We start from the raw sequence: 17,917 nt of genomic DNA, 5'->3' as shown, positions 1-17,917 counted from the left end.
AAGTGGAAATGCAGTCACTCTCCAGGAGACAGACTGTTAGAAGAACAGACATTTCTCAGCCTTGACGTACAGGTCAGGCTCCAACAGTCGACCAAGTACCATGTGCACCAGGGACACACACTTGGCGCGTGTAGCGTAGTACATCAGAATGTGGTCGATATATACACCACTACACCCTGCCCGTGCAGGTCCCGGAAAATCTCGTCTACAAAGGCCTGGAAGACATCAACCCGTACGGCATGACGAGGTACTCATAGTGCCCTGAGGTGGTACTAAATGACGTCTTCCACTCGTCCCCCTCCCAGATACGCACCAGGTTGTAAGCGCTCCTGAGATCCAATTTTGTGAAGAAGCCCTGTGCATTGACTCTATCGCACTGGATATGAGAGGCAGCAGGTAGCAGCAGGCAATATCAGTGTGAACACATCTGATTGGACTAGATCCATGTTGCGGTGAGACACGTCTGATTGGACTAGATCCATGTTGAGGTGAGACACGTCTGATTGGACTAGATCCATGTTGAGGTGAGACACGTCTGATTGGACTAGATCCATGTTGAGGTGAGACACGTCTGATTGGACTAGATCCATGTTGAGGTGAGACACGTCTGATTGGACTAGATCCATGTTGAGGTGAGGCACGTCTGATTGGACTAGATCCATGTTGAGGTGAGACATGTCTGAGTGGACTAGATCCATGTTGAGGTGAGACACGTCTGATTGGACTAGATCCATGTTGAGGTGAGACACGTCTGATTGGACTAGATCCATGTTGAGGTGAGACATGTCTGATTGGACTAGATCCATGTTGAGGTGAGACCATTCCATGTCTTTATTGGTTTGTGTGAGAAGGCAGTTTGGGAGAAGGTGGTGGACCGTTTGAGGAGTCTACAGTTCCCCTGGTGGAGGTTCTTGGAACACTGATATTTAAGTCTGAGGTTGATGAAAACAAATTTGGTGCAGCAATGTTGTGTGTTATCTTGAATACCAGGCAGATGTTGGAGTACAGAATGAAATGGAGAGGAGAGGGGAGGAGAGGAGAGGGGGAGTAGAGGAGAGGAGAAGGGGAGGAGAGGAGAAGTGGGGGGGAGTAGAGGAGAGGAGAAGGGGAGGAGAGGAGAAGTGGGGGGGAGTAGAGGAGAGGAGAATTGGAGGAGAGGAGAAGAGAAGGGGAGAAGGGCAGAGGGGGATAAGAGGGGGGAGAAGAGGAGAGGGGGAGATGAGGGGGAAGATAGGGGCAGAAGAGTAGATGATAGGCAGAATAGGAGAAGAGAGGGGGAGAAGAGGACAAGAGAGGGGGAGAAGAGGAGAGAGAGGAGGGGAGGGGGAGAAGAGAGAGGGGGAGAAGAGGAGAGAGGGGAGAGGAGGGGGAGGGGGAGAAGAGGAGAAGAGAGGGAGAAGAGGGGAGGGGAGAAGATGAGAAGAGAGGGGAGGGGAGAAGACGAGAAGAGAGGGGAGGGGAGGGGAGAAGACGAGAGAGGGAGAAGAGAAGAGGAGAAGAGGAGAAGGGGGAGTGGAGAAGACGAGAGAGGGAGAAGAGAAGAGGAGAAGGGGAGAAGAGGAGAAGAGATGGGGAGAAGAGGAGAAGAGAGGGGAGAAGAGGAGAAGAGAGAGGGGAGGGGAAGAAGAGGAGAGGGGGAGGAGAGGAGAAAGGGAGAAGGTGGAGAAGAGGAGAAGAGAGGGGGAGAAGAGGAGAACAGAGAGGGAGAAGGGAAGAAGAGGAAAGGGAGAGAAGCGGAAAGGGGGAGAAGAGGACAGGGGGATGGCAGGGGAAGAAGATGAGAGGGGGAGAAGGGGGAGGAGAGGAGGGAGGGGAAGAAGAAGAGAGGGGGAGAAGAGGAGAAGAGAGACTGGGAGAAAAGGAGAGGGGAGGGGGAGAAGAGGGGAGGGGTAGGAGAAGAGAGACTGGTAAATGAGTAGAGGAGAATAGAGGGTCAGAAGAGGAGAGGGGGAGAAAAAGAGAAGATAGGGAGAGAAGAGTAGAGGGGGAGAAGAGGAGAGTGGGAGAAGAGTAGAGGGGGGAGTTTAGGAGAAGAGAGGGAGAGAAGGGAGAAGAGAGGTGGTGAAAAGGAGGAGGGGGGAGAAGGGGGAGAAGGGGAGAGGGGGAGAAGATGAAAAGAGAGGGGGAGAAGGGAGAGAAGAGGAGAGGGGGGAGAAGGGGGAGAAAAGAGGGTGAGAAGGGGGAGAAGATGAAGAGAGAGGGGGAGAAGGGGGAGCAGAAGAGAGGGGGGAGAAGGGGGAGAAGAGAGGGGGAGAAGGGGGAGAAGAGAGGGGAGAAGAGGGGAAGAGAGGGGGAGAAGAGGGGAAGAGAGGGGGAGATGGGGAGAAGAGTAGAGGTGGGAGGAGAGGGGAGGAGTTCATTAACTCAATTCTACTGACAATGTTTGTCTATGGAGATTGCATGGCTGAGTGCTTGATTTTATACATCTGTTAGAAGGGGTGTGGCTGAAATAGAATCCACTAATTTGAAGGGGTGTCCACATACTTTTGTATATATAGTGTATGTACACATGGGTGTTGTTGCACCATACCAACGATAAGCCTGTCTTCCCCATCACATCATGAAAGGTCATGTTGATGTTCATTTAACCTCTGTCTCTCTCTTCCTCTGACTCCTCCCTTTCTCCTTGGTTTCTCTCGGTCTCTGTCTTTCTCTATCTCTCTGTCTCTCTCTTTCTCCTCAGATCTCCAGGCTCAAAGCGTCAGTCCACCAGGTAGGTAGAGTATAAATCTACAGTGATTATAGCAGTTCAATATTAGTCAACTTTATTATCCCACATGGAGAAATTCACGTATCCATACAAACCATTCTAAAACCCAATAACAAGTAGTGTTTTATGGAGCTACTAATACTTGTCAACCACAAAGCACTACTGCTGTTAGAATAACAGAATCACTGTCATCATCTGTCCTCACCACTGTGTTTTCCTCTCTGCTGTTTACAGCTGAACAATCAGTCAGACTGGTGGATGGGACCACTTCCTGTTCTGGGACAGTGGAAGTCTTCTACAGAGGAAAGTGGTTGAGTCTATGTCCTGGGTGGTGGAGAATGAAAGAGGCCAAGGTTGTGTGTAGAGAGCTGGACTGTGGGAATCCTGTAGCTGAATCTGGAGTTCTGATTGAAGATGGAAGAAGAGGAGTCAGACTATATATATATGGTTGCAGGGGAGATGAGTCTTCTATTAGACAGTGTGACATCACAGAAATATATCCTGGTGGCTGTAATGGTGAATATTATCGTCATGTGACCTGTTCAGGTAAGAGACTGGTCATATTGAGAGATTTATTTATACATTATACAATATTACCATGTATCATGTTTTATGTGTTTTTATTTAATTTAAATAGAGGGAGAGATGTCAGATGTATTTAAACATTATATTTGTGTTTGTCATATTGGTTTATGGGAGATGTTCATGGGCAGATCATTGTAGTTCAGATGGTACTGAAGTGAAGCTGCCTGATGGATGTCCAGCTGTTTATTTTCTATAAAGTGAAGTGAACTTATTCCTGTCTCCTGCCTGCATTATTCCCAACCCGATCCTGAGTGACTAAGAACCCATTTCTACCTCTTACAGTATCAAACATAGCAAACTACAATCTTTTATCCAACATATTTGTGTTTAGTCCTTGACAGTGTCATCAACAAAACTGATTGAATGTTCAACCAACTCTTTTTCTCCAGAGTCTGTGCGGCTTGTGGGTGGAGCTGGTCTCTGCTCTGGGAGAGTGGAGGTGAAGTCCAATCAGTCCTGGGCCTCAGTGTGTGAAGCTGACTTTGACCGGCAGGATGCAGAGGTAGTCTGTAGGGATGTTGGCTGTGGGGCTCCTGCAGCTCTACAGGGGGGGCTCTATGGAGAAGGTGAGGGTCAGACCTGGGATAAAGAGTTCCAGTGTAAAGGTAATGAGTCCCTTCTCCTGGACTGTGACACCTCAGACAGAGAGAACAACACCTGCCTACCTGGTAATGCTGTTGGACTCACCTGCTCAGGTAAGAAACAGTTTGTCACTCAATCAACATTGTTTCTCACCTGGAGTGAAGAATATGAGAGACATAATAGGTGTGTTTTAGTGAGAAAATAGCAAGATTACTGTCTCTCTCTTTTCTTTTCTCAGAGCCTGATGATGTGAGGCTGGTGGGAGGAGGCAGTCGCTGTGCTGGTGGAGTGGAGTGGTACTACCAGGGAGAGTGGAGGACTGTGGGAACTGAAGACTGGGACGATGTAGCTGCAGTAGTTTGTAGACAGCTGGGTTGTGGCTCCACAGTTTCAGTACTTCCTGGAAACACCACTAGAGGGTTTAGAGTTTCCTGTTCTGGGTCTGAGTCTTCACTGAGGGAGTGTTGGAGAAGTTATGATCTCTCTCCTGGATTCACATTGATCTGCTCAGGTAATATAACAAGATACACTATATGGCCAAAAGTTTGTGGACACTAGTGGTTTCGGCTATTTAAGCCACACCTGTTGCTGACAGGTGTATAACATTAAGCACACAGTCATGCAATCTCCATAGACAAACATTGACAGTAGATTGGACTTACTGAATATCTCAGTGACTTAACGTGGCACGTCTAGTAGTAACAACGGCTCAGCAGTGAAGTGGTAGACAACACAAGCTCACAGAACGGACCACCGAGTGTTGAACCACGTAGAGCCTAAAAATAATCCTCTGTTGTAAAACTCACTGCTGAGTTCCACATACTTTTGTCCATGTATTATATCTCCTTCCTGGACTCACAGTGATCTGCTCAGGAAATATCAACATATTATAATTATATTCAACTGATTTCCTTCATTCATACAACTTCCTCTGCACCTCTCATGATGACTGTTTAGCTTGTCAGTCTGCTTTACTAAATAGATCACTCAGTCAAGTAGGAATCAAATACAACTTAAATATCCCAGAATGCTTTGTATTTGAGTGTTATCTCAGTGAATGTCTCTACTCACTACCACTGTCACATGTCATGTTATTGTCATATCTAAATGAGGAAAGTAGTTGAGGAGCTACGTTTTCTTTTTCTCTCCTCTTGTTCCAGATGTCCTGCTTCAGCCTGATATCAACATATGTTGTCTCAGTGACTGTAGGCCCACTACTCATGTTGCCCTGTGAGGGAGGGTGGCTGGCACTGTTACATGCTGATGTTATTGTCATATCTATAGGAAACTAGTTGAAGAGGTTTTTCTTGTTCTCTTTTATTGTTATGAAATATAATGGCGCCTGAAGAAATGGCAGCAGTTTTACTAGACTAACCAGTTGTGCTATTATGTGTTTTTTTTGTGTGTTATTTGCTTTATTTATAATTTATTTTGTTCATAATGTTTCTGCCACCGTATTTTACGGAAAAAAAGATCTTCTGGATTTCAGGACAGTGATCACTCACCTCGGATTAGACAAAGAGCTTCTGGATATCAGGACAGAGATCACTCACCTCGGATTAGACAAAGAGCTTCTGGATATCAGGACAGAGATCACTCACCTCGGATTAGACAAAGAGCTTCTGGATATCAGGACAGCGATCACTCACCTCGGATTAGACAAAAATCTTCTGGATATCAGGACAGAGATCACTCACCTCAGATTAGACAAAGAGCTTCTGGATATCAGGACAGCGATCACTCACCTCGGATTAGACAAAGAGCTTCTGGATATCAGGACAGCGATCACTCACCTCGGATTAGACAAAGAGCTTCTGGATATCAGGACAGCGATCACTCACCTCGGATTAGACAAAGATCTTCTGGATATCAGGACAGTTATCACTCACCTCGGATTAGACAAAGAGCTCCTGGATATCAGGACAGCGATCACTCACCTCGGATTAGACAAAGAGCTTCTGGATGTCAGGACAGCGATCACTCACCTCGGATTAGACAAAGATCTTCTGGATATCAGGACAGAGATCACTCACCTCAGATTAGACAAAGAGCTTCTGGATGTCAGGACAGCGATCACTCACCTCGGATTAGACAAAGAGCTTCTGGATATCAGGACAGAGATCACTCACCTCGGATTAGACAAAGAGCTTCTGGATATCAGGACAGCGATCACTCACCTCGGATTAGACAAAGAGCTTCTGGATATCAGGACAGAGATCACTCACCTCGGATTAGACAAAGAGCTTCTGGATATCAGGACAGCGATCACTTACCTCGGATTAGACAAAGAGCTTCTGGATATCAGGACAGCGATCACTCACCTCGGATTAGACAAAGATCTTCTGGATATCAGGACAGTTATCACTCACCTCGGATTAGACAAAGAGCTCCTGGATATCAGGACAGCGATCACTCACCTCGGATTAGACAAAGAGCTTCTGGATGTCAGGACAGCGATCACTCACCTCGGATTAGACAAAGATCTTCTGGATATCAGGACAGAGATCACTCACCTCAGATTAGACAAAGAGCTTCTGGATGTCAGGACAGCGATCACTCACCTCGGATTAGACAAAGAGCTTCTGGATATCAGGACAGAGATCACTCACCTCAGATTAGACAAAGAGCTTCTGGATGTCAGGACAGCGATCACTCACCTGTATATAGCCTCTCCACTGTAAATAACCTCTCTACTGTATATAACCTCTCTATTGTATATAGCCTCTCTACTGTATATAACCTCTCTGTTGTATATAGCCTCTCTGATGTATATAACCTCTCTACTGTATATAACCTCTCTACTGTATATAGCCTCTCTACTGTATATAACCTCTCTACTGTATATAGCCTCTCTACTGTATATAGTCTCTCTACTGAATATAGCCTCTCTACTGTATATAGCCTCTCTACTGTATATAACCTCTCTACTGTATATAGTCTCTCTACTGTATATAACCTCTCTACTGTATATAGCTTCTCTACTGTATATAGCCTCTCTACTGTATATAGCCTCCCTACTGTATATAGCCTCTCTACTGTATATAGCCTCTACTGTATATAACCTCTCTACTGTATGTAGTGAGGTAAAATACAGTAGAGAGGTTATATGCAGTAGAGAGGTTATATACAGTAGAGAAGCAAAATACAGTAGAGTGGCTATATACAGTAGAGGCTATTTACAGTAGAGAGGTTATATACAGTAGAGAGGCAAAATACAGTAGAGTGGCTATATACAGTAGAGAGGTTATATACAGTAGAGAGGTTATATACAGTAGAGAGGCTATATACAGTAGAGAGGTTATATACAGTAGAGAGGCTATATACAGTAGAGAGGTTATATACAGAAGAGAGGTTATATGTAGTAGAGAGGCTATATACAGTAGAGAGGTTATATACAGTAGAGAGGTTATATACAGTAGAGAGGTAATATATAGTAGAGAGGTTATATACAGTAGATAGGCTATATACAGTAGAGAGGTTATATACAGTAGAGAGGTTATATACAGTAGAGAGGTTATATACAGTAGAGAGGTTATATACAGGTTATATTCACTGTCTTTTTACTGTTGTTTTTACTAATCTGTTGCTCACATAATATATATTTTTTACTTAAAAATTGCACTGTTGGTTAGGGCCTGTAGGTAAGCATTTCACTGTCAGGTCTACAGCTGCTGTATTCAGCATTTCACTGTCAGGTCTACACCTGTTGTATTCGGTGCACGTGACAAATAAACTCTAATTTGATTTGTTACAGATCACCTGGTCCAGCCTGATATCTTCCTGACTGACCCAATGGGAGGGGTGTCCAGGAGCCACCAGGGGCCCGAGATGTTCAGGGGCTACAACTTCACCATCACCTGCTCCACTCAGCCACAGTACCCAGGAGGCTCCTTCCTCCTCACGTTCACCGGCTCCAACAGAACCCAGACCCAGCCAGCTGTCAATCACTCTGCTGCCTTCCTCTTCCCTGCTGCAGATGACTCCCACCAAGGGAACTACAGCTGTGTTTATGACAATTATGTTTTCTCTCATAAATTCTCCTCTGAGAGTGAGCTCCTCTCCCTCACCATCACAGGTAAGTGAACATGAACCAGACTTATAACTTTGTCATTGACAGATTTCCCACAGATCTATGTGATGATGATCAGTCCCCTCGTGTGTTTCTGTTTACAGCCTCTCCTCTGCCAGCCTTCATCATCAGACACGTTGTAGTGCTGCTGATCCTACTGACAGCCATCACCACCTCCTACCTGTACTACAAGGTAAAGACATTTACTCAGACGTTACAAGTCATTTAAACTAGAGGGTGAGGGTGAGGGGGAGAGAATGGAGATACTAGAGAGTAAATGTCTGACTGTTGGTGCTGTGTCTCCCTAGCCCACCAGGAGGCAGAAGAGAGTGAACAGGGTGAGCAGCATGGATCTTTATGTCAATGCCATGGAGATGGTCTCTCTGAGCTCCAGAGCTGAAGCTGGACCGGGAGAGGAGAGAGCAGCCCAGGGGACGGAGTAGGAGTAGAATGAAGCTGACCCTACATGCTGATCTTAGGTCAGTTTTGTGTTTTAAATCGATGGTCAGCAGTGGACTGGTGTTTAAAATGTGGTGACAAACCTGAAGTGGTTCTAATTTTAATAACAAGTTCAGAATTAGTTTCTCTTTCTAGAACCTTGGAAGAAATCTAAAAGGAGTGACTGCAACCACCATTATTCATTTAGTTTGGTTTTTACCACCAGAGAAACATGGGGTTTTGGGTAACATGGGGTTTTGGGTAACATGGGGTTCTGGGTAACATGGGGTTTTGGGTAACATGGGGTTCTGGGTAACATGGGGTTTTGGTAACATGGGGTTTTGGGTAACATGGGGTTTTGGGTAACATGGGGTTCTGGGTAACATGGGGTTCTGGGTAACATGGGGTTTTGGTAACATGGGGTTTTGGGTAACATGGGGTTCTGGTAACATGGGGTTTTGGGTAACATGGGGTTCTGGGGAACATGGGGTTTTGGGTGACATGGGGTTCTGGGGAACATGGGGTTTGGGGGAAAATGTTGTTTTGTTAACATGGGAATTCGATAACATGGGATTTTGGTAATTTAATTATTTTAAGAGAGCAGCTCAATTACGTCTGTTTCATGTTCCAGTATTGCTTCTTATCTTTATTTTTTTGTCTTATTTAATGTCTGTTAGATTCTTTATCTTATTTATTGTCTCTTAGATTCTTTATCTTATTCAGTGTCTCTTAGATTCTTTATCTTATTTAGTGTCTCTTAGATTCTTTGTCTTATTTAGTGTCTCCTAGATTCTTTATCTTATTTAGTGTCTCTTAGATTCTTTATCTTATTTAGTGTCTCTTAGATTTTTTATCTTATTTAGTGTCTCTTAGATTCTTTATCTTATTTAGTGTCTCTTAGATTCTTTATCTTATTTAGTGTCTCTTAGATTCTTTATCTTATTTAGTGTCTCTTAGATTCTTTATCTTATTTAGTGTCTCTTAGATTCTTTATCTTATTTAGTGTCTCTTAGATTCTTTATCTTATTTAGTGTCTCTTAGACTCTTTATCTTGAAGTGTCTCCATTATTAGTCCAGGTATTATTATAATCATCTGTTCATTCTTTGTATTTAAAAAAAAAATTTAATAAAGGGGTTTGTTGTTGTTTACCTCTCATGATGTTATTGATTATAAACGTTATGATATTGATTATGATGTAGATTAGTGTTATGTTGTTAGTAGTATAGCGATAATGTTATTGATTATAAATGTTATGATATTGATTATGATGTAGATTAGTGTTATGTTGTTAGTAGTATAGCGATAATGTTATTGATTATAAACGTTATGATATTGATTATGATGTAGATTAGTGTTCTGTTGTTAGTAGTATATAGATAATGATGTTATTGATTATAAATGTTATGATATTGATTATGATGTAGATTAGTGTTCTGTTGTTAGTAGTATAGAGATAATGATGTTATTGATTATAAATGTTATGATATTGATTATGATGTAGATTAGTGTTATGTTGTTAGTAGTATATAGATAATGATGTTATTGATTATAAATGTTATTATATTATGATGTAGATTAGTGTTATGTTGTTAGTAGTATAGAGATAATGTTATTGATTATAAATGTTATGATATAGATTATTGATTATGAAGTAGATTAGTGTTGTGATGTTGCTCTCTAAACTGCCATGTAATCAACTAAATGCTTTTAATAAAATTACAGGCTGTTAGTCTTGTGTGATTCCCCTCTTGGACAGACTACAACATACAGTATGAATTAACTGAGATCAGTCTTGTGTGATTTAATTATTAGACAGACTACAACATACAGTATGAATTAACTGAGATCAGTCTGTGTGATTTCCCTCTTGGACAGACTACAACATACAGTATGAATTAACTGAGATCAGTCTTGTGTGATTTAATTATTAGACAGACTACAACATACAGTATGAATTAACTGAGATCAGTCTGTGTGATTTCCCTCTTGGACAGACTACAACATACAGTATGAATTAACTGGTCATACATTTGGCAGGAGGATAGGAAGTGCATCTCAGTTTCCACCTCATTTTGTGGGCTGTGGGCACATAGCCTGTCTTCTCTGGAGAGCCAGTTTCTGACCTGTATATAGTCCTGCTGTTGTTATTTTACTGCTGCTCTTTAATTACTTGTTACTTTCATTTCTTATTCTTATCCATATTTCTATAAACTGCATTGTTAGTTAGGGGCTCGTAACTATTTGATTTGAGGTCTGCCTACGGTGGCCTTTCTCAATAGCAAGGCTATGCTCACTCAGTCTGTACATAGTCAAAGCTGTCTTTAAGTTGGGGTCAGTCACAGTGGTCAGGTATTCTGCCACTGTGTACTCTCTGTTCAGGGTCAGTCACAGTGGTCAGGTATTCTGCCGCTGTGTACTCTCTGTTCAGGGTCAGTCACAGTGGTCAGGTATTCTGCCGCTGTGTACTCTCTGTTTAGGGTCAGTCACAGTTGTCAGGTATTCTGCCACTGTGTACTCTCTGTTCAGGGTCAGTCACAGTGGTCAGGTATTCTGCCACTGTGTTCTCTCTGTTCAGGGTCAGTCACAGTGGTCAGGTATTCTGCCACTGTGTACTCTCTGTTCAGGGTCAGTCACAGTGGTCAGGTATTCTGCCACTGTGTATTCTCTGTTCAGGGTCAGTCACAGTGGTCAGGTATTCTGCCGCTGTGTACTCTCTGTTTAGGGTCAGTCACAGTGGTCAGGTATTCTGCCACTGTGTACTCTCTGTTCAGGGTCAGTCACAGTGGTCAGGTATTCTGCCACTGTGTACTCTCTGTTTAGGGTCAGTCACAGTGGTCAGGTATTTTGCCACTGTGTACTCTCTGTTCAGGGTCAGTCACAGTGGCCAGGTATTCTGCCACTGTGTACTCTCTGTTTAGGGTCAGTCACAGTGGTCAGGTATTCTGCCACTGTGTACTCTCTGTTTAGGGTCAGTCACAGTGGTCAGGTATTCTGCCACTGTGTACTCTCTGTTCAGGGTCAGTCACAGTGGTCAGGTATTCTGCCACTGTGTACTCTCTGTTCAGGGTCAGTCACAGTGGTCAGGTATTCTGCCGCTGTGTACTCTCTGTTCAGGGTCAGTCACAGTGGTCAGGTATTCTGCCGCTGTGTACTCTCTGTTTAGGGTCAGTCACAGTGGTCAGGTATTCTGCCGCTGTGTACTCTCTGTTTAGGGTCAGTCACAGTGGTCAGGTATTCTGCCACTGTGTACTCTCTGTTCAGGGTCAGTCACAGTGGTCAGGTATTCTGCCACTGTGTTCTCTCTGTTCTAGTTTGCTCTTTTCTTTTGGTTGATTCTTTCCAGGAGTGTCAAGTAATTATCTTTTTGTTTTCTCATGATTGGTTGGGTCTAATATGTTTGCTATCCTGGGGATCTGTGGGGTCTGTTTGTGTTTGTGAACAGAGCACCAGGTCCAGCTTGCTTAGGGGACTCTTCTGTCTCTCTGTGTCTCTCTCGCTCCTTCTGTCTCTCTTATTGTCTGTCTGTCTCTCTCACACACACAGATGAGGGGCTAATAATAACACCTGATAATTCAAACATTGAGAAACTACAAACAAACAGGACGAGAGAAGAGAAGACATCAATGTAGTTATTTATCCTCCATAGACTATGATGTATTGTTGTCCTGGTGTGTAGTTATTTATCCTCCATAGACTATGATGTATTGTTGTCCTGGTGTGTAGTTATTTATCCTCCACATAGACTATGATGTATTGTTGTACTGGTGTGTAGTTATTTATCCTCCATAGACTATGATGTATTGTTGTGTGTGTGTGTGTGTGAGAGTGTAAATGCAGAGCCAACTACTCCTGTCTGATCAGGGTCCAGCAGTCACCAACCCTGGAGAGATACAGTCACCCACCAACCCTGGAGAGATACAGTCACCCACCAACCCTGGAGAGATACAGTCACCCACCAACCCTGGAGAGATACAGTCACCCACCAACCCTGGAGAGATACAGTCACCCACCAACCCTGGAGAGATACAGTCACCCACCAACCCTGGAGAGATACAGTCACCCACCAACCCTGGAGAGATACAGTCACCCACCAACCCTGGAGAGATACAGTCACCCACCAACCCTGGAGAGATACAGTCACCCTGGAGAGATACAGGCTTTGCAGGATGTTGTTCCAGACCACCACTGAAACACCTGAAGTCAAATTGTCTCATCATAAAGGATTTGATGATATATTGACTGATAGGTATTTGTTGTGGTGGTACCTGGCTGGGGAAACCTGGTCTTCTCCATTACAATGTTTTTACACTTAATGAGGAGTAGTGAATGAGTGCACACATCACGAAGCAGTAAATACTTTTGGGACGCACCCCTGACCCAGGCCGGAGGATCTCCAAATTGACCACTTGGCAAAGGGAGCCTATTAATTCTGTGATGCTCTCTTCTGGAATATTAACTGGCGTTTGTCACCCCCTGGTGGAAATAACCTATTATTGATCTCCTTCTCTGTATATTTTTGTGCAGTTTGTACCTCGCAGCACACCGTACAAATATGAGGTTAAACTCCTATATTACTGTTATGCTGGCAGCAGGATAATATGCTGGCAACACAACAGTAGATTATTTTCTTCTAAATAAGAGTCCCCCTGCAAAGACAAACTCAATTTTGAGAAGATCTATTATATAGATATCTAGCACTATTGTTGGATTAGCAGTGTTTATATAGTACAGACACCTAGCACTATTGTTGGATTAGCAGTGTTTCTATAGTACAGACACCTAGCACTATTGTTGGATTAGCAGTGTTTATATAGTACAGACACCTAGCACTATTGTTGGATTAGCAGTGTTTATATAGTACAGACACCTAGCACTATTGTTGTATTAGCAGTATTTATATAGTACAGACACCTAGCACTATTGTTGTATTAGCAGTATTTATATAGTACAGACACCTAGCACTATTGTTGGATTAACAGTGTTTATATAGTACAGACATCTACACTATTGTTGGATTAGCAGTGTTTATATAGTACAGACACCTAGCACTATTGTTGGATTAGCAGTGTTTATATAGTACAGACACCTAGCACTATTGTTGGATTAGCAGTGTTTATATAGTACAGACACCTAGCACTATTGTTGTATTAGCAGTGTTTATATAGTACAGACACCTATCTGCAGTAAAAGATAACAAACAGTGATGACAGGCATTGACAGGACGGTCACAGCCACACGTTCACTGGTTAGGTAGGACACAAGATATGTATTAGATAGGAACAACAGTAGTGACACATGGTTAGGTAGGACACAAGATATCTGTTAGACAGGAGCAACAATAGTGATACATGGTTAGGTAGGACACAAGATATCTGTTAGATAGGAGCAACAGTAGTGACACATGGTAAGGTAGGACACAAGATATCTGTTAGATAGGAACAACAGTAGTGACACATGGTTAGGTAGGACACAAGATATCTGTTAGATAGGAACAACAGTAGTGATACATGGTTAGGTAGGACACAAGATATCTGTTAGATAGGAACAACAGTAACGTTATTGATACAAACCCTCAGTGTGAAGTGATATTAATCCATAAATACAGAGCACAAGTACAACCCTTTTATATAAACCTTTTAAGGTAATAAGAAAATAAACATTCACTTAATATTTCAACAAGTCACCTGCTAGTAAATCACCTGCTGGTAATAACTAGCGTGACATTGTAGTGCAGAGACCAACGGTGCTCGTTAGCTCGTCATTAACACGGCTAGCTAAGACAGCAACAACTTGGTTAACTGGCTGAAATAGGTCTTCAATTCATGAACGGCTAAATAAATATCTACAGAGCCACATTCGCTATTGACTTTAGGATATATGAACCAGTTTTCCAAAACCACTATTGTGTTATACAGTTTGAAACAGTTTTTATGTACAGAGGAAGAGGACTCGAACCTGCTCTCAGAATATCTGTCAGACTGAGGAGCGGGCAGACCAACTTCCCAAATAGGGGAGAAGCACTCAAAACACACTAGTTGTTCTTTCAAAGAAAATTATACAAACATGGTAGGTCCGAAGACCTCTCGTATTATCAACCTTACTACAATGGCAGCAAATATTTTAATGAATTCAGTAATACATAATGAAAGGAAACGTTATTTATATCACCCCTTTTCCTGAGGTGAATGGTTTCACCCACTACTCTCCCTGAACTGAGGCTTTGACATCAACAGTTTCACTTTGTTCCACCTTTGGTGAGCAAAACAGCTAATAACGTAGCTAAATACTGACATTATCCTCAATCGAGATATCTGTTCATATCTAAATACATGGCTCTGCTTTGGTCTATTCCATTGATATTGTCAACCTGAACATTACATTGAACATGTGAGTCATTTAGCAGACGCTCTTATCCAGAGAGACTTACAGTAGTGACTGGATACATTTTCATACGTTGCATTGGCAGGACAATTCCATTAGTAGTTGGGAGGAGAGCAGAAACAGCCTAACACCTCCACTGATACTGTGTAACCTGTCTGCAGTCAACCAGCCATCCAGACTGAAGTGAAGGCCTTGTTACAGAATGAAAACACCTTCTCTTTTGTCGGCATGGCAACCTGTAAACATGTCAGTGGCGTCACAATGTTGCACAACAGCAGCAGAACATTGGATGGAGGGTCATTGTATCATTACACAGTGTCCCTGTCTATTCTACTGTATTGGTACATGTGGTATTACAATGCATTAGAAGATCTGTAGACGGCAGCATTGAAACAATTTACAACACATCGTCAACTAGCAACCTACTCTGTTTCAGTGCTGTTTAAATAACCCACTTATTTTATTCTGCTGTTAGAGGCCATCAGTAGAGACAGTCAGGAAAATAGTCTTTGTAGCAAGTTTTTTTCTGTCAAACCTGGGAAGTGTGTCTATATAGGTAAGTATATATACAATTAGGATTTTACTTTAAGGTCAAATGTACTGTAACTGTCTAGTTGTGAAGAGAATCTAAATATATTGTTTATTGACCTCTCCATTCTAGCACCATACATTCTGTTATTTGCTGAACTCCTCTCCATTCTAGCACCATACGTTCTGTTGTTTATTGTCCTCCTCCCCATTCTAGCATTCTAGGGCCATTCCCCCCAGAAATGTCTGGGAACTTGCAGGTGCCTTTGTGGAAGAGTGGGGTAACATCCCACAGCAATAACTGGTAAATCTGGTGCAGTCCATGAGGAGGAAATGCACTGCAGTACTTAATGCAGCTGGTGGCCACACCTGATACTGACTGTTACTTTTGATTTTGACCCCTCCCCCCTTTGTTCAGGGACACATATTACATTTATGTTAGTCACATGTCTGTGGAACTTGTTCAGTTTATGTCTCAGTTGTTGAATATATATGTTGATATGTTCATACAAATATTTACGCATGTTAAGTTTGCTGAAAATAAAGGCAGTTGACAGTGAGAGGACGTTTCTTTTTTTGCTGAGTTTAGTTCTTACTGACAGACTGGGTTGGTAGAAGGAGACAGGAGGAGAGAGAGAGAGACTGGGTTGGTAGAAGGAGACAGGGGAGGAGAGAGAGATGAGAGAGAGAGAGAGAGAGAGAGAGATAGGACTTATTGACAGACTGGGTTGGTAGAAGGAGACACGGGAGGAGAGAGAGATGAGAGAGATGAGAGAGAGAGATAAGACTGGGTTGGTAGAAGGAGACAGGGGAGGAGGGAGAGAGAGATGAGAGAGAGAGAGAGAGGACTTATTGACAGACTGGGTTGGTAGAAGGAGACAGGGGAGGAGGGAGAGAGAGATGAGAGAGAGAGAGATAGGACTTATTGAGACTGGGTTGGTAGAAGGAGACAGGGGAGGAGGGAGAGAGAGATGAGAGAGAGAGAGAGGACTTATTGACAGACTGAGTTGGTAGAAGGAGACAGGGGAGGAGGGAGAGAGAGATGAGAGAGAGAGAGATAGGACTTATTGACAGACTGAGTTGGTAGAAGGAGACAGGGGAGGAGGGAGAGAGAGACTGACATTTAAATCAGCTGAATATATTTGTATCACTGACTTCTCACCAGTGATGTCATCATAACCAGTATCCTTTTCCTCTCTTGGCCCAGCCCAGCCTGACCCTGACATATAGCATCAGGCCTGTTGAGTTGACTTGGGTAACAGACCTCTAGCTTCTACACCACATCCCCACCTTCTCCTGCTCTAACATGAGACCTCATCAGTACTCATTTTGGGTGCTGGTACTGTTTATATTTAGGTACTGGAACATTAAGCCAATATTCTATAAGAGGTGAACTCAAGCAGTAGAAAGTTAGAGGTGATATTATAGGACACGCTATGTGTAACTTTGCTGCTCTGTCAGCAGTTTCCTGTGGAGTTTTTCTAATGTCAGTGTTTCCTGTATGTAGGTGTGTTTAACTGATCTTATCTGCTTAAAGGTTTGTCACATGATGTAAGTAAGGAAGAGATGAGATAGAAGTCATGTAGCCTAGCAGTATTTCTCAGGAGGGGGAGGGGGAGGGAGAGAGAGAGAGAGAGAGAGAAAGGGGAGAGAGAGAGAGAGAGAGGACCTACTGACAGACTGGGTTGAGAGAAGGAGACAAGGGAGGAGGAAGAGAGATGAGAGAAACTCAGCAAAAAAAGAAATGTCCCTTTTTCAGGACCCTGTCTTTCAAAGATAATTCGTAAATGTCACTCCCTGGTCTTATTATTTTGTGTTTTTCTTTATTATTTTGGTCAGGCCAGGGTGTGACATGGGTTATTTATGTGGTGTGTTTTGTCTTGGGGTTTTTGTAGGTTATGGGATTGTGGTATAGTAGAGTTGTCTAGGTAAGTCTATGGTTGCGTAGAGTGGTTCTCAATCAGAGGCAGGTGTTTGTCGTTGTCTCTGATTGGGAACCATATTTAGGCAGCCATATTCTTTGAGTGTTTCGTGGGTGATTGTTCTTGTCTCTGTGTTTGTTGTACCAGATAGTGCTGTTTCGGTTTTTCATATTACGTTTAGTGGTTTTTGTATTGTTCGTCATTATCTTTATTAAAGATGTATGAAGATAACCACGCTGCATTTTGGTCCTCCTCTCCTTCGACGGAAGAAAACCGTAACAGTAAAAATCCAAATAACTACACAAATCTTCATTGTAAAGGGCTTAACACTGTTTTTCATGCTTGTTCAGTTAACCATAAACTATTAATGAACATGCATCTGTGTAACGGTCGTTAAGACACTAACAGCTTACAGATGGTAGGCAATTAAGGTCACTGTTATGAAAACTTAGGACACTAAAGAGGCCTTTCTACTGACTGAAAAACACCAAAAGAAAGATGCCCAGGGTCCCTGCTCATCTGCGTGAACGTGCCTTAGGCATGCTGCAAGGAGGCATGACAACTGCAGATGTGGCTAGGGCAATAAATTGCAATGTCCGTACTGTGAGACGCCTAAGACAGCTCTACAGGGAGACAGGATGGACAGCTGATGATCCTCGCAGTGGCAGACCACGTGTAACAACATCTGCACAGGATCGGTA

The 17,917-nt window shown here is 43.0% G+C and overlaps 1 protein-coding gene across 1 annotated transcript in view; it reads left to right on the top strand.

Annotated features, from left to right (window-relative positions):
- Positions 1-2,560: 2,560 nt before the first annotated feature.
- The window catches only part of LOC139402781 (scavenger receptor cysteine-rich type 1 protein M130-like), a 58,273-nt gene continuing 42,916 nt past the window's right edge, over positions 2,561-17,917 (top strand). Inside the window, 10 exon segments of the mRNA XM_071146700.1 lie at positions 2,561-2,567; positions 2,684-2,713; positions 2,945-3,217; positions 3,685-3,990; positions 4,116-4,388; positions 7,854-7,952; positions 8,051-8,139; positions 8,255-8,359; positions 8,362-8,385; positions 10,765-10,783. Of these exon segments, the coding sequence (XP_071002801.1) occupies positions 2,561-2,567; positions 2,684-2,713; positions 2,945-3,217; positions 3,685-3,990; positions 4,116-4,388; positions 7,854-7,952; positions 8,051-8,139; positions 8,255-8,359; positions 8,362-8,385; positions 10,765-10,783 (1,225 nt within the window).

This window comes from Oncorhynchus clarkii, unplaced genomic scaffold (assembly GCF_045791955.1).
Source record: "Oncorhynchus clarkii lewisi isolate Uvic-CL-2024 unplaced genomic scaffold, UVic_Ocla_1.0 unplaced_contig_1599_pilon_pilon, whole genome shotgun sequence".
NCBI classification, from domain to species: domain Eukaryota; kingdom Metazoa; phylum Chordata; class Actinopteri; order Salmoniformes; family Salmonidae; genus Oncorhynchus; species Oncorhynchus clarkii.
Note: the sequence above shows the minus strand (reverse complement) of the source record. Positions and strands in the feature narration are given on the sequence as shown.